Raw genomic sequence first — 24,996 nt, 5'->3', positions numbered from 1 at the left:
CTTTCGTCCTCTCCTCCATTCGTTCTCACATGGTCTACGCCTCGTTCTCTTCCTTTTCCTCCTATTTCATCTCCGCGGTCTAATTACCCTATTAATACCGGGGTCTTCCGCTTCCGCGAGTGTCTCTACTTTATCCTCTGATTCAAGGGGACCGATCTAGCAAGTTGACATTCGGTACACTGGTCTGTTTACTCGGGAAAAGTCCTAGTATCGACAATTGTAATATAACCACAAAGTGATTCATACGTAAGATAGAACAATCAATGTTTTTAGAGAACTAGATGTAGAATACCGCGGGGATCGTTGTTCGATCGCAACGATAAGGAACCTGCTACCTGTTGCAGAATGTCGACCTTCCCAGCGGATCAATGGACTTCAGTCATTGTCCTCTCGGGTAAAGGCAGCCTGGACGGAGGCTGTTGAAAATGGGCACACACCGCGTACACCGGCGACATAAATCATACACCCCATTATAGGGCTACTAGATCCTGGCACGGCGATAGGCTAGGCTCTTCCCTCGTTCCACCGACGCGGCTCCCGCGGCCGGCTTCTTTTTCTTCCCTGGTGCCACGTTTCCACCGTGTGTGTCGCGCCAAGCCGTGAGTTTCTTCTTCGTTCTCGTTTCTGCGTCTCTCACCTCTCCTCTACGAGAGAGATAAGACCGAGGAAAAGCATTGTTCGCACGCTCGCTTCTTTACGGGCTCCTATTTTGGTCACGGAAGATTCGTTACGGTACGCCAACGCTAATCGATCGACGTATCGTGCAAAAGTTAGGAGGTACGTGGAGAGTTCAACGATCCACTTCTTTTCGCACCGTGCGAAATGTTATGTTCACGTTGATAATCCTTGGAAAGACAATTTGCTTCGATCTCGCTCGATGAGGATTTCAGTCGTCGTCTACCGATCAAAGTGAATCGTTGCTGGAGCAGGAATTTAAAAGGTCCGAGAATTCTTGGAAATTCACGCGCTTAAATGCCTGTTCTCCGGCAAGAAACTGTCGCGACGGGGATTAACGCGAAGAAAAACAATGGAATTCACCGAAGGTATTACGGGCCTACGGTCAACGAAGGAGAGAGACCGAGAATAAGTCGAACAATCGACACAGGTAAATGGAATCGATTGCTCCCACCTGATCAGTTTCCTAACTATGAGACTCTATATTTTCAGACTTAATTTTTCTCTCGTGATTTAATAATACAAGCGAGAAATGCCGAATGAATACGTACCTCTGTCGGTGGCGATGACAGGGATCTCCAGGTAGGGCGCCGTTTCTCTGTCCAAGGGTGTCCTGATGCAAATTTCCCCAGTGTCGCTGCGGACCATCAGCTGTTCCGTCTCCACTCTCCCTGCGGCCAGCGTGTAATTCACCATTGCGTTCACGCCGCAATCGGGGTCGGTCGCTTGCACCTGAAACGGTCGAGATTTCCAAATTAATTGCCGCCCGTTAAGTAATTGCAGGGTGTCGCGGCGAGTTGAATAAACAGGGACGTCGACGGACTCGAGGGTATCGATTAACAACGAAAGATTCACGAGTGAGGAGTCGACCGCTGGCGCCCATCTAGGGCCCAGAGGAGTCCTCAGCCAGCGGAGCGATTTGTTTAATTTCGTTCAACCTTCCTGAAACGGGATACCCGAAGATCGTCAGGGAGGTGGTCCGAGGCTCGTAATGCCGGACCACGGTGACTAATTTGCGAGTGGCTCGTTTGCTCCACCTCCCCCCGAGTGGATTTTAGGACGTTATAACGACGGACGTGGGGGCGGTGATGGACGCCTCCGTGCTCCCAGCACTTGTTATTTATGCGACGACGGATCGCCACCTCTCATCCTCGATGGATTACACGTTGCAACTTTTGTAGCCTCGCCAAAATGCGCGGGCATATTTTTCGGGGACCTTGACGCGGACGATCCCTCGCTTTCTGGAGAGAACCAAGCGAGAAAGTAACTGCATTGTTGATGGATCCTCTGATCGATCCTCTCCGCCTCGCGTGATGAACGTGTCTGATGACAAGGCTGGACGAATCTACGTCTACCGTGTCTGAGCACTCTCGGCCGCACGACCCTGTTGCGCGATGAATGGGATGGGGTTGCAGCTCCAGCCTCTACTTGTTTAACCCTTTGCTGTCCTATGTCGAGTGAGACATGACAGAAAATTTGGCCAGCAAAGGGTTAAGGGCTGATTCTTCGAAAGTTGGACTTGAATCTTTGCAGCTTGGAATTGCATGCACGTATGAAATATTTGTATAGAAATTGAAGCATTTGTCTCGAACCTGAAGATGGTGATCTCCGGCCAACGGTGCGCGATCGGCAGGTAGCAGGGATCGAAAACTGTCGATGGGATTACCGTTGGACGATCATTCATTAGCGCGGATCGGTCGAACAAGAGCGAAACCTGCCGCTCCGCTTTTTCTCTCGCTTCTTTTGAATTTTTCAAATTACTCCACGGAAAGGAATAGCGAATTCCACGGCCGGTTCGAGGGGGATCAACAAATTTCTTTCCTTCTGCGCCACGGCGTGTACGTTTTTTTCTCGAGAGTCTTTAACCTTTTTCTCGTCCCCGCGCTGTTCGCCGGGAGACTAGGGCCCCGGCGAGCCGCAGATACCACGCAATGCCTTTTCAAGGTGGCAACAGTGTTGGCGGGAAAGTTATTCGACCGGCTGCCAGTAAATCATTCTTCGCGGACTCCTGCTTTATTATCTACTGTCTCGCTCGCTTCGGCTGCAGCCTCCGTTGCCTCCTTTTTGTCTTTCTTCGCCTTCGCTCGATTGGGACCTCTCTCTCTCTCTTTCTCTCTATCTCGCCCTGTGGATGGTATGCTCGAATGCTTGTTCGCCGAGGAAAAGCCATGAATAAGTTACATCGCGATTCTCGTAACTTTCAGCGCTTAATCGCGCGGCTGGCTTCTCGTCGGGGTTCCCCGTCACCGTCTCCGTTTCAGAGTCTGGGACGCGGTTGGCAGCGACCGAATCCACCGACCACGTAACGAAGCGATCGATCATCGATCGCTACCGACGAGCGATTCCTCGTTCCCGTCGATTCCAACGCGCGTGGAACGATTTCTTCGACGGGTGCTAGAATTAGATGGCCGGAGTTTCCGTGATCATTGGTATTCGAAGTGGAATGCTCGATAGATACCTTAAGTTATGGTCGCGATACATGGAACGTAAGCCATGTAAATATCTCACGATAATAAATGATGCCTCCCTTTTACTATTATGTCAATGTTGCTCCTCTTGCACGATGCATATTCTATTTTCTTTGAATCAATCCACCTAATTGATGGTTCACCGATTCCTACCTAACGATCCAATACCAGAATGAAAATATTTAACGCTGATTACATTTCAACCATGCTCGTGCTGCTGTTTTATTTATTTGGTTTCTAATCGAACATCGCCGCTACGTTCTCGTCCGACCGACGGCGTTAATGAATGATCGTCGAAGGGTAACCCCGTAGACAGTTCTCGATCCCCGGCTACTACCTGCCGCTGACGCGTCTTCGTTAATCATTCGCATTAGCCATCGTTTAATCTCACCTTCGCGTCGCCTATTCCATGGACAACCAGTTTACGTTTCGCATACGATACTATCGTTGCCTGTTCGCTGAATTATTAAACTCGACGCGTGATACGGTTAACCGTGGGCTTGGTATCCTGTTACAAGCACGCTGTTCACAATTTTCCAGGCTAATCCAATAACTCATGATGGAGCGCGACGATAGTTTCACTTTCTATCGACAGATTAATTCTCATTCGTTAGTGTTTACGCTCTGTGCCAGTTTCACGTGCGCTGCTACACCCCTCCAGTCCCCGCGACGCATCTGCATAATTTTCCAATTTAGATTTGCATCCTTAAATTGCATTCTCGCGCCTCGTATATCCGGACGGTTATCAGATAATCCCCCGGTCTTGGCGACGTCTTTTGTTGCCGGGATCGTTCCGTTTGTCGCTCTTGCGCAGTCAACGTTTCCTTTCGCGACATCCTCGATGACTTTAAAGACGTTACGCTCGCTTCATTTAGTTCTTCGAGGTGTTACGATCGGCTACTTGAGAGAATAAGTTGACAACTTGGAAATAGGACGTTTATTAGCGACGCGTGACTTTAGGATACTAAGTATCTTCTGTCTAAAAAGGTGAGAAGAAGCGTTTGCATGTCAGAAGCGATGTCCGATTCGTTCCACGGATTTCAGTCGCGTTTCCCGTTAATTCTGCAGGTCTCTCGAGCGGAAACGAAGCAGGAGAGACCGGAGATGGGAGGAACGTACGCTCGCGGCAGGTTCACGAGAGGCTGTATTAAATCGCGAGCAGTTTTACCTGTTATTCCGCTGCCAGAGCGAATGTATACCACGCGATGCATTGTTCCCGCTGGTTTTGTTTCGCGTCGACCTTGCGGGGAATATCGATTTCAATCGGGGTGTATACGGAATACAATCCTCCGCGGGTCTCTTCGGAAAGGCCGTGCAACGTGCAAGCTGAATACACTCCTCGAATACCAACGCACACGAACGAAATACCTTCGCGCCCATTGCGGGGGAATCGAGCTCTCTTGTCTTCGAAAAAAACGTTCCCGGCACAAAGGCAGCTCCGATAAACGGGAGAGGGTTTCTATCGAATTTCCAATGAGTTTCCCCTTTCCGGATTCACGAGCAGAAAAGTGCGGAGCTTCTGAATGCAAATCGCGCGGAGCCTGGCGCTTTGTCGCGTTTAGCATAAAAAAAGAATAAAGTCTTCGCCGAATACCATTTATCGTTTTAAATCCTATTTGACCCAGTTGATTGTTCCTCTCTTTTTTTAAACTCGTTCTGTAGGTGTCTTTTAAACGATACACGAGGGAAACGCGACGAGAGGTCGAGGGCAATTACAGCCACGCGCTCGAGCGCGACCCGTCGAAGAGAATGGTCAATCGCGAGGCCATCTATCGCATGAACGGTCGGCGTCGAGGTGTATCGTCATCGCCAGCGAGGCACATAAAACACGACATACCAGATGCGGTTCGCAGAGTCATCCGCGATTTACGGCGATAACTTTAGTAGCTGGACAATTTGTACCTGTAACGGGCGGGCTGGTCTCTCGCATTTGCTCGCGTCGTCGCGAAATCGCGGTAAAGATGGAATCGTCAAATATTAGGGTCAAAGAAAATAGCAGATTTTTCTTCCATGTTTACCTCAATTTAAACTGTATAAAAGAACGATCGTTTAAGAGTATCTAACAATGATGATAACTTGGTATACAGGAGTTTTTGGGGGTGTCGATTCCAAATCTGAACAAAAAATTTAGAAATCAATAGTTTATAACGAATATAATTGATTAAAAAGCAAGAGTTTCAAACCTACTTTCTCCTCGATGCATCCGAAGAGAAATAGTTACGAAAGAGGTAACAGAACGAGGTCGGAACGTTTAAAATAAGCATTTAAACGCATGCTCGTATCAGACCACGTCATTTCTCAATTGGATTTATATCCTACAGGCACTTATTATTGAATAATTAGATTCACAGGTGTCGATCTCGTGCGTAATTGCCAGACCGGTTTGCAACGCTCGCGATCGTCCGTTGTAGTTCATCTTCTGCTTCCAATTTCCATAGCGCTGCACGGCCGATCATAACAACGTTCATTTCTTCGTTTGAATCCATTTAACCCTTTGCCCTCTGAGAGTATTATCAACGTGACTAACGACTTCGAGGCAATTTTGCGGCGTGGTTTCTTTATTTAAAGTAGATTAAAAAATGTTCTCCCAGGTTAGAATGTCGCCGCGAGTGGAGTGCAATCGTACAATGGTTAATAGGTGGTTCTCGATCGAGCATTGACGGAGAGAAGGTTCGCGACGAGCTCGCGGCTTGATTAATGCGAGCGATTCAACGAGTTAATAGCCCCGCCTTTTAGTATTCCCTTCATAAGGAAAAAAATATTCGTTAATATTGTATGAAATTCCCGCGCGTTAGGCTTACCGAAAGGCCTCGCATTCCCTGAGGTCAACGATGTCGCGCACCAGGCATCTCCGCCGTGTGTACACACCGCGCCGCGATACAACGATATTTCATACGATTATCCTTCACATCGTTGGGTTATTAAATCATCCCTAAAGGCAGTAGTATCTTCCTTTGAGCGGTCGTATAATCCACCACGGCGATCCATAAAACCGAAACGAACTGGAGCGCGATAGTCCCTAAGCACGCGCTTTGCGTCCCACCAAAATGCTGGAGCGTCACGCGGCGCGAAATTTATTTCGTTTTCGGTGCACGCGTCTCATTAGCGGCCTGGCAAATATTGTTATTAATATTGTTACTATCGTGGATTTTTATCGCGAAATGAAAGTAAGAGAAACTAAACGAAACAAAGAAACTGATCGAACTGAAATAAAAGTTTCAGAAGGAAGATCTTATACAAAAATGTTACGACTGAGGCTGCGACTTGGAATATGGTATTCATTTCTTTCGATTAATTAACGCTTATGGTAACCATCGTTTCGATTACCCATTTACCGCTCACTCGTTATTAGCCGCGTATCGATGAAATTCCAGCCTCGCGTTCCGATGCAAATCTCGTTCTCCGGGTCGCGATCTATCTCGATAACGGGAAAGATCGCAATTTCCCGCGGTCAGCGGTATCTATTCGAACCAACCATCGAGGTATGCTCGGTAGAACAGTGAGAATATATAACAATATTTCTATTTTTTTATCAGTCCTCCGGATTAGCGCGTGCTTCTCTAACTGTGCTCGCGACGAATCCGTAGAATAGCGCGAGGCCTTTCGACGCGAAAAGATTTCCTCTAGTTCTGACCTAAGTCGCAGTCCTCGAGCTCCTCGAGATTGCGAAGAACGCGCGGATAGAAAGGAACAGCTAACGGATCGCGGACGAATACTTGTGGCATCGGTGGACGACTGTCAGTCCATCAGAGAGCCGGCGAGCCGGGAATACCGAGGATGGCTTCTCGGCTTGCTCGAGGAACAGCTCTATCTGTCGAGCTCGAGCTGGCAAAAACCGGCGGCCCGCGTGGTCGCACGCACGACCAACGGAAAGCACCGGGACGACGGGGGGTTAGGACCCGAGCAACGGAGAAAAACCCTCGAATACCGCTCACCCGTGTCCAGGAGGGTGGTGGCAGGAAGCAAGGACGAGGAAGGACGGCGCTACGCGACGCTGCAGGTCCGAGGCAATTATAATCGACGAAACAAATACAACAGTACGTAGCCGGAAAAGTTACGAAGAGTCCTCGAGTCCCCCTCCCCCTCCCCGTCCCTGTATCGAGTCAGGAGAGTGCATCCCGGCGATTCCAGGAAACACTCGTTCGCTCGTTACGTAGGGAGTTTTTATCGGTTGTAGTCGCGTTTAAAATTCCTGTCGTTTGCACGTAAGAGCGCCTAATTGCGCGACCACGCGATGCCAGTGTCCCGCGCGCACGCGAGCCCTGGCTATCTACCTAGAGAGGAGGGAGAGCTCGAGGACGAACCGGAAGTTTCGTGGGTGGACGCCAGCCGGCTACGCGCCACGACCCTTTGTCACGCGAATTGACATGCAGAAACGACGACTGGGTAGCCGTCACGTGACTCACCGCGGGTGTGCGACCGCACAATTAGCTGGATGCGTATTCCGTTTGCATAAATAAATATGCGCGTGTTTGCCGCCCCAACCCTCCCTCCCGCCTCGCGCTCTCGACCTCCGCGGTCTCGGCTGCTGGCGTCTTTCTCGTTCATCCCGACGTCCGGGCGTCCTTCTTCGACCGCGACGACCGCCTCTTCGTTCCTCTGCTGCCTTTCGAGAGCGTGTGCGTGGCTGCGTGAGCACGTACGCCGCAAATAGACGGTGAAAAATCGCGTGCCGCGAAAATAAAAGGAAGGGAACCGGCGCGCGTGTGAGAAAATGAGAACGAGGAGAAAGAAGGAGCGGAAGAAGCGAAGTGGCGAACTTGGTTTCTGTATCGCCAAATAGAGCGCTGCCGCGGACTAATCGAAGTGGCGATTTTTTTCCAACGGGGGGCACAATAACCATTCCGACTGAGCGTTGCGTGCCTCCGCTTGGAATTCGCGGTTTTATGCGTTCCCCGCTCCGGTTTAGCTGGACGGAGGCTCGATAATAGAACGCTTAGAATCTCGCGGTAATTGCATCGCAGCGTAGAGTGGTCGTTGCGAAAGAAACGAAATGGTAATCGAGTGGAGGATGGCGGAAGGTCGTTGTGGGATTCCTCCGATGAGGTCTGCTTACGTCAGCGGGCGACTCCATCGCGGGATAGAGTCGAGGCTCGTCTTGGAAGCTGCGGTATCTAATGCTGTATTACAGAAACAGTACAAGGCCTGGCATCGATCAAGACGGCAGGTCGACTACGATCTCTACCATGTCTTTTTCAGCCTCGACCAAATTCTCGCGCGAATAGTCGATAGCAGGTTCATTCCCAGGCATCGTCGCTCCACGTCGACGGCTTTCCTCTTTTGGAATAAGCGACGGCTGAATTCGCGAGGCGTCCGCGCGATGATCGCGGACGCTCGTTGCCGCGCGATCATCGACAGCTCGTACAAGCCGCGTGATATCCGTGACGTTCCGATATTCCTTATCCAACTCCATAGAAAATCAACGTCGATGAACCCGTTGTGCTTCTTCGCGTGGCAGAATCCAGGAAGACGCGACCAGAGGGAGAGGAAAGCCATCGCGCCGGAGGGTGGGCGAAGGACGTAGAGGAGACGGGAAACGCGAAGGTTGCAAGCTCGGGAGAGAGAAGGAGAGAGAAGGACGAGTTGTCTCTCGCAACCGACTCTCCAGGCAACAGTGAGTGACAGCTCTATAGAGTTCGTCGGGTTGGTAGCATTGTGCGGGACTTCCTCTCTCTCCTCTGGCTTTCCTGCGCGGTCACTTTTGCCGCGGCGCTGTTGCGAGCTCGTATGTAAAGCGTCGTACCGGCCTCGGTACCGCTCACGACATTTAGTACCGTACGTCGTGTATACTGGCTGTAACTGCGCCGTGAGACGAGCTCTGCTACCTCCTCGAACACCGAGCTCGATTATCTTCTTGTCGCGGACGTTTTAGAACCGATCCGGAGGCCTCCTAGACTCCACTTGGCACATCCTTCAGCCTGGGCGCAATGGACGACCAGAAACTGGATCGATACCATCGATAAGAAGGGCCGTATAACACTCGACATTTTTCTTACTAGTCAGATTAACGAATAGTTGTAGACCGCGCAAAATCTAGCTTATTAGCACCTTGAGCGTACCTTGGCGAAACAAACAGTCGATAGACTCGGCGACGTGTCCTCTCCCTCCTCTCCCATGGAAGAAGAAGCTGTATGGGACCTCCTCTTAACCTTTGCTCTCGGGGTGCGTGTTTTTGCCGCGGAGCAGCAAGCCGAGAGGCGAGTCGAACGGTGCGCTGGCGGGTCGGTGGCCGGTAATTGCGATGAGATATGGCGGCCACTTCTCATTAAAATAGTTTAATATGTATTTGTCAAGCTATCACCGCGACGTATGTCCCGCCATTCGTTATCGCCTCCCCTAAACCCCCGCGCGAACTCAACCGGCCACGCGGGGAGGGTCACCGCGGGATCGGGGTTTATTTTTCGCAAATTCGGCATTCGGCTAATAGCGGCCGTTTGTCTCGTTGTCACCGACCGGGATCGTTCACAGAAATTCGGATACATCGTGCACGAGGCGACCCGCCGCGAGGAGAACCCCGCCCTCACGAAAACTACGAACACGGGAACAGGATCATTCGTTTATTTCTGATCGAACGTCGCGACATCTGGCTATGCAATGTCCCGTTAAGACTATTCTGGGAAACAGTGCATTCGTCGTATGAAAATGAGCGAAAGTAGAGCTGCAACGAAACCAGTTCCAACAAGTTCTCTGGTTAAAGATATCAGAAGGCAGAAATAAAATCTAAAATCGCCCTTGAAATATCCGAAAACGTCGAATCGATGAGATTCCCGGCATCTTCGATGGCACCCTTCGGCCACCAGTTGCACATTCGCAACTCTCATCCTCGAGGAGGAGTTTCTTCGAGCGTCTCGCGCGGGATAGGCTATCGTCTTTCCAGCCAGGGCTCGTTACGATTTCCCTTTCAATCGGCAGCGAAGGGGCCATTACCTTTTCGCATCGTCGCAGGTAACGCTACATTACAGCGCGTGGCACTTCCCCGCTACTCACCGGTACCTCTTGTTTCTTCCTTTGTATCGTTCCTACCTGCTCTCATAACCATGCGCGAAGGATACTAGGGTGCAGAAGAGCTCGTTAGTAATCTGCCTTTACAATCGGCCGGTATATACGAGCCGTGGGCGGATGTCGACAGTTAAATCTGCAGTTTAAACGCGCGGCTCGTTGCACGACGCCGCGTTGCGTACGTACTTGCCGCGAACGTAGGACGTTTTTACGCGTATTAACCAGAGTCAAAACTGGCGTACAGAGCCACGGTAATTGGAGCCTCCCGCGTTACGGGATTGCATCGCGACCTTGGTCAAGGCGCGAAACGTTTATCGTCGCTATGGCTCAGCGGGCAAGAACTAGGTATTTCATTTACGGGAAAAATACCGGTAACTGACCGAGTGCAGAAAAAACGAACGAAGATGGAGATGATGGTTATCCGCGATGTTTCGAAGCAATTATAGAAACGGCAGGTGTTCGAGCGTTGTTCCAAGTTTCGGTGCATTCCTGAGGAATTCAAGGAAAGAAAGATCAACGAACATTTTTCAACGTGAATTTTCCTAACCGAACGGCGTCGATTGACGTTTCAATTCCGAGCACGGAGGAACGCAAAGTAGACGGACGATTCGATAAAACGTTTCACGACGAGCGAACTTATCGACGAAAGCCCTCCGAATAACTCAGACTTTTACGAGAGTCTTGAAACTCGCGCCACATCTCTGCCCTAAGGAGAAGTAAAAAAAAAAAAAGAAGAGCGCGGAGAATATAAATACTCGGGAGACAAAGAAGAGCGAGAGGAGCTCGCGGGCTCGAAAGACCAGTTTATTATTATTCGGCAACCGCCCACGCGTACCTGGTGCCCCTCGCGCGTCCCCCCTTGCGCCGCGGCGACCGGTTGCCCCGTTGCCCGATTCCCGTCCTCGGATTCCGCGTTCCTCCGTTCTGTCTCTTGTTTCTTCCTCTTCCAGCCGTTCGCTTGTTCTCCCTTCAGGGTCCGCGACGGGGCCTTCGAGAAGCGACTCGTGGAAAAGCAACTGTCGGCCCGAGCGTGCCGCGCAACCATCGGCGGGTTAAGAGAAAGGTCGTCGATTAAGATAGCTGTCCGGTGTTCGTGGCGTGCCTCCTATAGTCCTTCTCTCGCTAGGCCTCCTCTTCCTTCCTCCCTACCCTCTTTCCGATCGGGCCGTCGTCGCTTCGCGTGGTTTGTCTCAATAGAATACGATCTACGAACCGGTCGAGCGACACCCGCTACTCGTGCGACCCTTTCCTCCCCTTCAGCCTGCCATTCCTCTCTCGATCGGCAACGATAACGATACCGTTTCCGCAATTTTTCCAGCGCACCTTTCGCGACGGCCACTGGCGCGTGTCCGTTCCATTAACCCCGAGGGAGATTCTAGGATTCTAGATAGTCCCGAATATCATCGTCCCGATCAACATTATCGCAAAAAAAAAAAAGAAACATCGTTCCCTAGGTATTCTAGGCTCGATTTACGAACCGCGACGCGCCAAGCGATTCCCAATCTTCCCCTGGAGGCTCGCGTGTCTTTTCCATTCCCGTTTCGGACGACATTACTATACAACGTATTAATTGTCCCCCGGTATCGGTGGATTCCATCGAGTGTCTAGCCGCAAAAGGAAGGAAAGGTGATACCGAATGATCGATGCCCGCTCGGACTTCCAAGGAGCCAGGAGTAATTGCGCAGGCGACCGTCTCGGGCAATCCGCGATCGTGGAAGGCCGTGAGCCGATCGGGCGCAGCCGTGGCCAGCAAAAGAACAGCCGGATAAACGAGATCGCAATAATCGATACACCTATCCTCGCATTAAAGGATCCCCCTTGCGCCTTGTACGTTCGTCCGCGATATTATTGATCCTGCGCACGCAATCGGCCGTATCCCATTGCGATTTAATCGATCGTACCGATTAATAATCGCGTCTCTGAATAACCCAGGCTTTTTCTCTCTCCCCTCCGCGACCCCCCCCCCCCCCATGATTCTTTACCCTGGAGTGAAAAATCTCTCCGCGATCCGCCGCAATCGCGTTTCCCTTCGCTTCCTCTGACCGGCTACGCGACGACTTGGCACCCAATATAGCGAGACGAATTTATTACGGTCGGCCAGTCGTCGCGCGTTCATATTTTTTTCGCAGATCGTGCGAGTATGTACTCGTTCGCGAGGTAGTGCACGCAGTTTAGCAACATATCGCGTTGACTCGCGATACCAGGTTTCGAATTCTTACTGCAATCGTTAAATTAGTTCGCACGAGATCGTTGTATCTGCGAACAAAGTAGAGCAAGCTGTCGCTATGACGTTTACAAGACACTTTCGTTACATAGTTACACCATGTAAAAGAGGTCTACATTACCTGACTTCGATCGCTCGGTAGCAACACTTCTGTGTCTCGATGTAAGAGAGAATCATTTCATATATCATGAGTATATATGAGTCGATGTCACGAGGATCCTATGCGATACACGAGGATAAATGAATCGATGCACCCATCTGCCGCGTTGCTGTAGTTATACGAGCCAACCGCCTTGTAAATGCCGCAACAATCTCCGAATATACCGTCTGCCCATGCGTTGAAATGAACGAGTAGGTATACCGCTACCTATGCGTAGAAGTAACCGAGTATACCGTCTACCAATGCGTCAAAGTCTCCGAGCCTATCGCCCGCGCGTTGAAATCTCTGAACCGACAGCCCGAGTGTCGCGAGTTCTCGTGTTATATTTCACAAATTTACACGTTCCTTAGACAACAGCACTGGAAACAATTTATTTCATCATGCACAAGTTCCTACGATGCCCACACTTCTCGTTAAGCATACGATTAGTAAATTGATCGATATTAAACGACCGCTAACCTAGATATCAAGCTTCAAGTTTTTACCCACGCAATAATATTTTCCCAATAGCAGCATTAATTAATGTACAGTGTCATAAATCTGTTCGATGGTGTATATTTAAGCGACAGCGATAGTTTTTCATTCCACGAGCGCATACAGTGAAATATGAGCCGTGGGTGCGATAATCGGAATATTCAACTGGCTCATTTATTACGTTTAATTTCGCTCGATTATAAACTATGTTTCTATCTCAATTTTTGTCGACGATTGCTTCAATCGGGAAGTAATTATATTGATAAATCGTTTCGCCGGAAATATGTATAATTTGTATGCGTTGCTCGTCGTCAGTTCTAGCGTTGAACAGTATCGAGGTCTGCGACCAACAGGTTTCCAGCCGAACGGTGGTGGCAACATGTTAATATCTGTCGTTGACTTGAAACTGATTCCGTATAATGAGGACGCGTTCGTAATCAATATTTCACATTAGCTGGAACGGAGGGCCCGGACGCGGACAGAATTTCAGCCACGATCGAAGGAAAACCAACGAAGAGTCGAGCGACTTTGCGACTTCGCACGCTTCGTCTTCGTGGAATTGCGAGAATTTGAAGATTAATGGGACCACGGGGAATCCGGCTCGCGTTTTTGCTCGACAGGCTCGATCGGTTCTGGCTCCTGACAGGGACTCCGCCGCGCCACGAATCACGTTTTACTCGTACCGATCGGTTGCATTATAATAAGCCAAAAACCACCTTTGTTCACCTGTCGGGACCGGGGAACGCGTAACTCTTCGCGTGGCGCCTGCGACGCCCCCCCAAACTCCTACAACTCGGCGTTGCACCGCTGATTCGCGAGTTGAAAAAAAAAAAGATGAATGGGAATTTTAGCTTGAAACGGCTCGAGCCACGAGTCCGCTTACGTTTTTTACACTTTTCGGCGGTGAAATATCTTCTTAAAGCCACGATTTCGATACGCTAATTCTTCTTTACTGGTTTCGTAACTATCAGAAGTATACTGTTTACTGTTTCGACGAGTATTCGTTCGCGGCAGTGCTCGTACAGTGGAAGCCTCGCGTAGAAAGATGACAGGGAATTTCTGAGATTAATGGGGGCACGGGAAACCTGATTCTCATTTTTGTCGACCGGTCGACCCGAGCGAGTTATCCTGCCTTTCCGCGAGTGCCGTTCTTTCCTTGTCTTTAGCCTTGGCTTTAACCGTAATAAACCGAGAAACGCGTTCGCAGAACTTCTTACGCCTGGAGAAAAATCGGTAACGATCGATCCCGTCGCTGCACGTTAAATTTATTCCAAGGCAGCCCTATTTTTTCCGTCTGCGGGAGAAACAGGTCCTGGCCGATCGTCGTTAAAGACGCGGACGCGCGTCGATACGGGAATTCTTTATTGTTACGGGAGACGAATTAATGGAAGGTGTCTCCGCTTGTCTCTGTAATTAATTGATCTCGCGCATGATCGAGCGAGCGTACCTCGCAGCCTGGTCAATCTCGCTGCTCGCAAACGGCCCCGGTTTTAAGTACGTTCTACGGGTTAACCAGTTGGCAAATGGATCGAGCCGTCCCGCTACGAGAAAATTAAGCTCGCGTTTCATCGGCGCGTAATCTAAATGATTGGTCCATCGAGACGCCGAGTACAGGCAACGATGGAAGGTTAAACTCTCCGGATAAATATACACCCACGTACCTTGCACGCAAGTGCCCGTTCATGAGTATCGTAACATTTCCTTTCTGCTACGCAGAGGTTTCGATTCTTCTTTCGTGTCTTCCAACTCTTTAGGCGATACAAGAATTCTTTTAGATTGCACAAAGCGCTGATTATTCGTAGGATTAGTGCTTCTACTTGGATCCCTTGTCCATAAACAAACGAAATCGAAAGAATTCCACTGGCAACGTTCATCGTGGAACGACGCAAATATTCGAGACCGTCGTAAACGTAATGGGGTGTCAAGAAACAATGTAAATTACGAGCGATCCGTGGTCGAGCTTACGCTCGCCGGAAATGACTGTCCAACGAAGAGACCGGTGGTTCACGAGGATTAGAGCGCGCACGCGCGAAAGAGACAAACTAGGGAGGAAGAGAGAGGCTCAGGTAGGACGATGTAAAGCAACATCTTATCTTAATAGATTACGGCGCCATTCGGCGTAATTTGCTGACTCCTATTACTGGCGCGTCCACGAACGACGTCAGTCGTCGCGATAATATTCTCTTAATTCGGGTCCCATAGGCGTTAATGGCGTTAATCTTGTCGAGCAGCGAAACACTGATTAACGCCGCTACTCAGTGAAGATGCGTTCGTTGGATAAAATCGACGCCACCGTCTCTCTCAGCGATCTACCGCGGCAAGGACGAGCAAATTAGTTATCTAGATAAAAATTTCGAACGAGGAGTAAAAGATAAACTGGAGTTTTGGTTCGTTATTCGGTCGATAAATGTGTAATATGAGGTATAAAGTGAAATACTTGGACAGATAAAAATTCAGATCTTGTTTAACGAACGATAAGTATGATCTTTAACGAAATGAAAGTGAATTTATTCCTTCTTACGTATCGCTATCGTTATTCGAACAAGGGTTCGCTCAACTTCGAGAACTGATATCGCCAAGACTGCGCACGTTTTTCCAGGTTCGACGACTGTTCTCGTGAGTGCAACAAATGCCTTAACGAGCCCTTCCTTTCGACGTTCACGCCTTTTCCTCCGACCGACCGGTCCCGCGCGTCATGGTGAATCAACGTTCGCCATTCGCGGGACTCCAAGCAGCCGCGAATGAATATTCCAACGCGTGTTAGCGGTACATTACAAAACCTGGACCTTGACGGCTATCCATGTCGATGGTTTGCCATCCCGAACCCCTCGCGATCACAGATATCGACGTAGTCAATGTTTCAAAGACGCGCCGATAACCTAATTGGCAGATGACGCGTCGAGGGACTTCCTCCTGTCACCCTTCAAAGTGCCGCCATTTTGACAACTTTGTCTTCGCTCGTACGGAACAATAATTTGAATTTGTTCAGTTCCGATTACTGGACGAGCCGCAATCTCGTTTACCGACATTCTTCGCTGCGTCTTCGACTCGGGTTCGTCCCTAAGTCGAGGTATCCGTACGCGAAGGGCCCTGCGAGCCTGTAGTGTACTTACGGATGACCGCCTCTTTGGATGCATTACGATGTATGTATTAGCATAATTATTGGTTGCTCGCTATCAGTGCCGGCGGGCTGGCGTTCACCAATTTATGATTTCATCGCCGGCCATGCCGTGCCGTGTGCCACGGCACCGTTAAACCAGTGCATCGAGAGTGCAGACACCAAGTTCGAGCACGAGCCCCCATTGTTGCTCCTTTTTCTCTTGCGCCTTGGTCGCGCAACCACGGACCACGGAGAAGGAAGAAGGCGACTACGTAGGTTGTTTACGACCCTGCTGGACCCTTTCCTCGCCTATCGATCGACATTTCCGTCCTTCCAACCCCCTCCTCTGGTCTTATCGCAAACAAATAGGGTAAATACTTAACTCGACCGCGTGTACCGCGCTTGGTCTCGTCGCTATTTCTAATGTGACCCCGAATATTCGCGTGTAAGCTACGCTCGATAGAGACCGCAAGATCGTTCGATTCTTAAGGACATCTTCGGGGGCTCGCCAGCCCCCTTTCCTTTTCCATCTTTCTTTCTCCCGTTCTTCTATCGTCCACGCTTTCAGCCTACTCTCTCATTCCCGCGGAGCAATCCGGTCCTTAAGTGGCAGGTGCTTAAGATTCTCTGCGATCGCGCGAGGAGAACCAGTCGTGCTGCATTTGGATCGTATTCGGACCTCTTTCTCGGCCTCCTTCGGCTGTCCCTTTCCCGTCCACTATCGGCTCGAGCCAGCGCCGTATGCTAAAACGTCTCCGATCTTTTCGTCCTGGCCCGTTAGCGGCGAATATTTCAACGAATCGAGTCCCGGCGTTTCGCACGGCGACGAGATAAGGATCTCGGGTGTGGAAAGAAAATTCATTTCGCTGGAACGTTGCTGGAAGCTCAATGGGAAGTCGCGTATCGACCGTGAGGCATTGTCACTTTCTGAAAAAAATCGCACGAGCAACTCGAGAGTTGAAGAAAATACGCGCTGTTGTAATTATAGGCAATTTCTTTTACCGCGCAGTTTGAGAAAGTCTGCGTCGGAGAGGGCCGATATCGCGGAAAAACATTGACGCCATCGCGATCGAACAGCGCGCGTGTACAGGTGGCGAGGCCCTGGGTTACGTAAGTGCAGGGGGAAATAGGTGGCAAAAGAAAGGGGGCGTGATAAAAGGAGAGAGACGGGCGAAGGTACAGAGAAGGTACGGAGGCGGTGTACGGCGTTCGTCCGTCTCTCTCCATCCTAGTTCCATACCGCTTTAACCCTTTCCCTGTTCGCCACCCTTCGTCTCCCCCGGCCGTGCGGATGTGTGTGAAATATAGGTTGATATCGCGATAAATAATGAGGTGCCCTTCGTGGTGATGCCCCGGGCTGCCGCTACTGTACTTCCACGACGCGCTCCCTCCTACCTACCGAGCGAAACGTGTACTTGGTGGCTGGATGTGGTCGGGTTACACGCCGGCCCACGTAGAATTCTCAGCGCCTACGTAAGGTATCGCTAGGACGGAACGGCGAGTTAATCTCGCGGACTGATTGGCACCGTGGCCGATCTACGTTCCCCAACGCGACCCACTCGATCCTCTTTTTGCAGCAAAGATCCATCGTGGACCTGCGAGCGCTGCTCGATCTCAGTCGGACTCGAACTAACAGCGTACAACGTCAGAAGGATAAGAACGTTGTCGAGTATCGAAGTATGCTGTATTTGACGCGAAGTCGGAGGAGGTTTGAGTCATCGTTTTGTATGAAACGCTAGTGCCTTTGCTATGTACGATATCGCGATAGAAGCGTGCCAGTTTCCGAGCTTCGATCCGGAGTAGATTCTCCGTTCGTTGGCTTCACCCGCGTCAAGCAGGTAGACGACGGGTCGATATTCAGCTCCAGGTGTCCGCGTTTTCATCGAGTCGTCCGAGAGCGCAATAAAATATCAGATTGGAATCTCCCCGCGCGATTCATTATGCATACAAAGTCTTTTATTTATCTTCGACGCTGGCGATTTTCTGCGATCGGGCAATATCGATAAAAACTATATGCCCGGTGTCTTATTTATATCGACTCGCAAGACACACGACCTCCTCGCTCGAGCCTAATAACGTTCCTAATTCGTTGTTCTCTCCAGACGACGTTCCTCGAGTTTCGTTTTGTCGTGGCGCCCACGGAGGCATAACGCGCCACTGATTCCGCCCGGGGAATCGATTCCTCGCTGTCGATACGCATACCGTGGCACGCACGACCGATCGACCAACACACCAACGATTCGCGGACAGCTTTCACGCGAGTCGATGCGTACCGGGGTTCGTCGTTCGACACCTGGACTAAGTGCTCGTGTTCCCTTTCGCGATGGATGAAAAACGAAGCTGCCGTCGTCAGTCCTGTCAGGAGAATTAGTATAAGTGGCCCCTTTCGCGCCATCTTCTCCTCTGGGCTTTGCGATACGGTTTCGTAGCTTGTTAACGAAATATTCGATAGATCTGTAGTAAGAGTCAACGCATTCCTGGATCTACCGCGATTATTGCGGCATCCGGTATAATAGCGGTTATAAATACGTTAGATGGGATTTAATAGCGGAATGAGGCGATAAACGAGATAGAAATGAGTGGTCAGAATTTACTAGCCTAGATGAGACATACAAATACGGAAGAAGAGAATAGATGCTGCGTTAAAGAGAATAAAAGGAAGTCCATGCGAGAGAAATTGTGGAACATTAAAACAGTATGATACAGGACTGTACGATAAAAGTAATTTAAGAAGGAAGCAATCTCCCGATGGGATAATCAACTGGTCAAGTGTGACAGATAACATGAGCCAAGCAAAAACGGAGGCAAATTTATAGTCGGAGCAATATCTACGGGAAACGCCGATTGAACGGCACGCTTACGAATCGTATAAATTGCGGAACAATTCGATATCGTTAAAATATTGCATCTCTCTATCGATATTGAAAGTATTCGCTACAAGCGTCGGATGCTTAATATGTCAAAGATAGAAACAGAGTAACCCATTCACGCCCATCTTATTTTCAGACAATTTATATTGTTGGACGAAATAAAAACTGACAACCTGGTGCACGGATACCGATCGCCCCGATGAATAGAAAATCCTCGCCCCACCAACAGCGGTGGTTAACGATCGCTGGCGTAATCTTAATAGCGTTTAATTATACGTCCGCGTTAAATGATAGAAGCGGCGATCATCCACAGCCGCATGGCGAGCGTGGCGAACCACGCGAAACGCTATACCAGATCGGATGATCCATCCGGCCGACGATGAATATCGCGTGGCATAGAACTGAAACACTATTCGATCTTAACGACGTGGTTGTTACAAATGGAGAAAAAACCGCCATGGGCAAACGAGAAAGGGATGGAAACGAGTAGAGCAAGGGGTTAGGATGACGAAGACGAGCATCGCCATCGATGCTTTGTTCCTCTATTTATCCTTGCTCTATGCCCCTGCCACGGGCCTGGCCATGGAGGGACCAAGGATGAGTGTCGGAAATTCAATTTAATCCTTCCGAGTGGCTAAGCTGCGCCGACCGATTCGTTTCGCGCGGCGGGTTATGATTCTCTGCCACGAGCGCATTCGCGGGGGGGACGGGGGAATTTCTCATCCGCATAAACATTTCCAATAACGCGTACGATTCCTCCAATTGAAAGTTATCCTTTGCTGGTGTATCTTTAATTTTATGTCAATTAGCCAAGTAGTCTGCTGATCTAACAAGCAGCAGTTTGCAACCCTTGTCCATCTCTGGTCGTGACCAAGCATTCCGAAAGCTGGTCCAGCTGGGGAGTCGAGAGGGGTCGAAGTCGTGAGTTACACCGTCGAATCGCACGGCGTTACACGCGTGTACGGGCCAGACTCACGCTGACCGTACCTAATTATCGGCGGGCGGTCGTGCGTAGGGTTGCGCCGCACACGGTGCACCGTAATGGAACCGGACGATCTATTTGTCGGTGAGGGCACCGTGTCGAGAGATCGTGATCTATGTCCCAGTCTTCGGGATACCTGCATTCGTACGCGCCGAATATTCGTCGCCTCGTTGTTCACCAGGCAAGGAGCGAGGGGGACAAAAAGTAAACCCTGGCTCGTGGATCTTACCGCGTGGTCACGGTCCATTAGACGCTTGTATCTCATTTTGTATCCTCCAGGGAATTCGTGGTCGTGTCCGCGCTCCCTGCGAGCGTAATTGCGACAGAGAATTTGTTGAACCCTCGAATTTGTCAAGCCTGACAATTCCCTGTAACTATTCGGCGCGTCTAGTCGAGTCTAAAGAGTTCGAACATCGCTACCTCGATCCACGTTTCGTCCCGAGTTTCGATCCCGAAAAGTCTAAAGCCGAAACGTTCAACGGTTCGAACGAATTTCACGCGTCCGTGGGACTAATGGAGCGCGACCATCTACGAGTCGGGGTCACCGCAACGGGAACTCGATTTGCTAGCTTCCACGGCGAAAGGCGCGGAACACTCGTATGAATTTACGTTTGGATCGCTACTCGCAAAGTGCACGGGGCGCCTAGTTCGAAAACGACGCGTTCCGTTTATTCGATCAGATAAGATCCATCGATTTCGAGCGCGCCGGAACTGCACGGGGCTGGTAGCTGTCGAATTTGTCAACGAATCCTAGTAATCTACTTACAATTTCACGCGGTTAACCGCGCGGTTTCGTGTCTGTCGCGATTACCGAACCGAAACGATCTGTTGTCGGGCACACGATTGATCGGCGACCAGTTATCACTAGCGGGACACGCGTACCTTTGGAATTGTCGCCTACCGGGCGATTCTTTATAGAGTTACTTTAAACTGACACTCACAGAACATAATTTTAGAAGATAACGTTGGATATTATTGAGTAGAGTCGCATCTAAATAGTCCCTAGTATCAAGTAATATCGAGTAGTGTCGAATATTACCTGTTGAATGTTTTCTTTATCTCCCTCTTGCTTTTCGTCGCGCAATGAATGAATGGACCGCTGTGCACGGCGGCAAAGAGAGCGGAATCGAGCACGGCAACCGGTCGTTTCTTTCCCGCGTTTGCTACCGACATCGTCGTCGAACACCCGTTCGATTTGCCAACGCGTCCGCGCAAAGTGATTAACGGACTGGACCTAGTTAGCTGGAGTGCTCGTTAGACTCGCGTACCTAGCCCGCTTTTTTTTGTCCGCGGCGTCGCGAGTGATTAAATCTGCGCGTTGTTGCCGCTGGAAGACAGGTGAAAACGGCGTTTCTGTTTGCGGAGCGTTAATGCGTGCCGGGATTTATAGTTTCCGGAGCGTAAGCGGCGCGGTACAAGCGTAATTACGTCGAACGCCCCGTACGAACCGCGGATTGGCGTCGGGGTCTACGCCAATTCACCGCGAATAACCCAAGACGCAGTGGTTCTTAACCCTTCCGTGCTCGTGGGACGTTTAAAGCAATCGAAAAAATAAAATTCGTACTTTCGTATACTGCGGTACTGTGGTATATCAAGTAAGATGACATGGAAGTCCATCGAATCAATGGCCAAACATTTCCCAAACACAGTGCATCCGTGTTTCGCGAGCCATTGGCGAAGAATCACTGTTTTAAGCGGAATCCCGGTCCGCGTAATCTCCGATATAAATCTTGGTTGGAGCGATATAAAACGCGGGAATATTCGATTTTCTTCGCGGCCACGTAATAGTGGCTGGCGATCGCGATAACGGTCCCAACTCGGAGGAGCGATCGGGGTTTGGCTAATACCTTTCGTTCGACGGTGATGTTACTCGGTCGCGTTCGATTCCAAGAATTTATCGCAACGTTGGGGCAGCAATTATCGACGTTTCAAGTGGGCCCGAGCGGCGTACAGGGCCCGTACAAGCGGCGGCGCGGAGTTCTTCCACGCTAGCGTTGAATTCCAGGCTCAGTTGCGCGCCATCGCGGTCACGCTAATGCATCCGATCGGAATTTATAGTTTCGCTCAGGACTCCTATCGGCTCGTTTCTTCGCCACGAGCGATTAGATTCATGCGTTTCGCGCGTTTCCAATTAACACGTCGACCCAGCTGCCAACGGCGTTCGCGATACTCTGCTTTTTTCCAACCGTCCCCCTTCATTCCTTCTACCCATGAACACTCTCCGCAGGCCGATGAGTGAGGGAACCTGTGTACTTCGTACACTTTTCGTCAACTTCGCGATTGTAGAGCTTGTTTACAAAATACCGAAATTATTCAAATGCTTTTCGTTGAATTTTATTTATCAGTTTAAGTACGTTATCCGACAGACGACGCGAAGAGGTGGACTTTCTTTCCATGGTCGAAAGGTTCTCCACTTCCAATATAGCCCGATCAAGAGAAAAGGGTTTTATAATTGAGGACGTAGAAGCTGAAGTTTCGGATAATTAAATGCGAAATGAACGGGACCGAATCGATGATTGGTTGTAATGACTGCTCTCCAGGAAAGACCTCGTAATCTCCCTGCGAGGATACGTGCGCGTACCTGTGTGCGCACCTTTAATTTGATTGCGATTTATGAGTAATTGAACCGCGATCAGTCGCTCCGTTATATTAACGTTTGATCCTCCTCGACGCTTTCGTCCCTCCCTTGGTCCTCTCTGCGAATATCTTTTCCAAAATCAACTCTCCGATATCGCTTTCTCCGTTTACGGTGACGCGCGAACTTTGACAAGTTTTTGATCCAGTTTTATTTTTCATCGAGTCATCATCCACGTGTCCATTGCGCGTTCGAGAACTATTCGTTTGGATTACACCTTTCGACACCGACCTTATCCTTTCAAGGAGCCGATAGGACAGATAGGTGCTCGGTTGCGGTGATTTATACGCGATTAGAACGGAACAGAGAAGGAAACACCAAACACCGAAATTCCTCCGATGTTCATTTATCTCGTGGTTCTTTAATCACAGCGTGCGCCAACGGCTGAAGACCAGGAAGAGAAGACACGGAGCACCGACCGAGGTGGAACGCAGAGGAGGTGGAATATGGAATCTTAATCTTAATCTCGAGCGTTATCCCGGGCCTTCTAAACGCTAAAACACTTCCACAGAAGTGAACAGAGTCGAGAGCGTTGATGGCGTTGACCGGTTCATTTCGTTCCTCCTCTCCTTTCCCGTCTTCGCCGAGATGCTTATTCCCGACGAATCAGCCACTATCTCGGTCGCTTCTTGTTCGTTACCGGTGCCACCATTTGTGTATCGGAGAGCCGAGTGAAATGACTAATGTCGCTATTAGCATCGTCGAAGAACTTTACGTCTCAATGCGCGTATCCCCATCCTCCTCGACGCCCCCGACACGAGCGTGTACTCGTTACAACAAATTACGTACAAGCGTTTCTTTCGGTGGTTGAGATCACCGTGACGCGTGAAATTTGTCGCCTTCGTTCTTTGGCAAATTAGACCGATACTCGTGGCATATTTCAATGCTCGCCGATCACAGCGCGGATGAACGTTAATCGCTCCTATAAAAGCTCGACGAACTCGAAGTGTCGGTTCAATCTGTTTACGATGCCTTTCGCTCTGTCGCCTCGCGAATTAAGATACCAAGGCTGCGAGCATCTCGTCGTCTCGAGAATTAGTTTATTACCTACGACGTCGTAAACCGACGTATTAGGACGGCGATGAGCGTTGACTTCGGTCTGGGAGAGAAAGTCGTGGGAAATAAATGTTGCATTCTTTAACAACGAACGATTATGGGAAATACAGTCGATAAACAGGACATCCTCGTTGCAACGGCTGAATCTAACTTCATCCTCGGTCGCAGCTTACTTTAAGAATTCCATAATTAGCTATTTCAGGCACGTTTTCGGGAGTTCTTTCAAGCCTGCGCTGGAGTCACGGTCAGGTTCGAGGTAACTTTATCGCCGAAGCGCAACTCGTGCTCGCGGCTGGCCCGTGGTCGTGCCGCGCGCGTTTCGAACCGAACGGAATTCAGATGTCTATCGAGAACGCGGCCTCCCGGAGGCATTAGCATTCACGAGCATTTCATTACGCTAAAACGACCGACGCGGAACATCGCCGGGTTTCGGCTCGACGCAATATTACGATAAATTCGGCCGAATTAATTACCAGCCGTGCGTTTAACTAAATTCAGGGACGCGTATTTCGCTTGTGCCTGCGTCGGCCTCGGGACCCTTGTAGAAAAAGAAGTCCCAACGGCGGGTATGGGGGCCTGGGGACCTACCTCCGCATCGAAAGTCATAGGGACGAACAGGGAATAAAAGGGAGCAGGACAGCGAGGATGGGTGAAAAAAGTGAATGAAGGAGAGGAACGGAGAGCGAGGAAGAAAGATATTGCCAGGAGTTACGAACGCATTACCGCGAGGCGGCCAGGTGTCGAGCATGTTTATGCCCTGGTTCACCGGACTCCCGATAGTCCCTAATGGGCCACGACCACGCTGCTTTCGACTTCGTCTCTCCTGACTGCCCCTCTTCGAACCCGGCACGGAAAAGCCCTCGTCAACGCTGCCCTTTGTCGTATCCTTTCTTCCTCGTCTCCTCTATCTACGCGCATATTTCGTTCTCTCGCGGCAACGATCGTAACCTTAATTGGAAATGGCATCGGGCTTGCGTTCTCCGGGAGGCCGAAACTTTAATTACGGGTTATATAAGACTAAGACGGACCGAATAGACGCGATTACGGGGGCTGACCCGAGGATAAAATTAAATTAAGCTCGCGAATAAAATGTGTCGGGGTTTGGTCGAGCCCTGCCTATCGCGCTACGTGCCGTCTAAGTACTAAATGACGAAAGGCCACCCAAGTTGTATGGCTTTTGGCCGTGTATAAATGTGGGACACGTCGATGGAACAACAAGTGTTTATTTAACAACGATGACGTGAATCAGTGCGATGACGCGTGCGATGATTAATATGTAAGAGCGGATGTGGTGCCGTCTCGACTATATTTATGCTGTAAGGAACGAGACCTGTCGTGGAGCCAAGGATCGAC

General features: G+C 50.0%; 1 protein-coding gene across 1 annotated transcript in view; it reads right to left on the bottom strand.

Annotated features, from left to right (window-relative positions):
- The window catches only part of LOC128877548 (protein dachsous), a 126,791-nt gene that overhangs the window by 55,127 nt on the left and 46,668 nt on the right, over nucleotides 1-24,996 (bottom strand). Inside the window, exon 3 of the mRNA XM_054124936.1 lies at nucleotides 1,227-1,407. Within this exon, the coding sequence (XP_053980911.1) occupies nucleotides 1,227-1,407 (181 nt within the window). The remainder of the gene's footprint in view (nucleotides 1-1,226; nucleotides 1,408-24,996) is intronic.

Source organism: Hylaeus volcanicus, chromosome 5, assembly GCF_026283585.1.
Source record: "Hylaeus volcanicus isolate JK05 chromosome 5, UHH_iyHylVolc1.0_haploid, whole genome shotgun sequence".
Lineage (NCBI taxonomy): Eukaryota > Metazoa > Arthropoda > Insecta > Hymenoptera > Colletidae > Hylaeus > Hylaeus volcanicus.
Note: the sequence above shows the minus strand (reverse complement) of the source record. Positions and strands in the feature narration are given on the sequence as shown.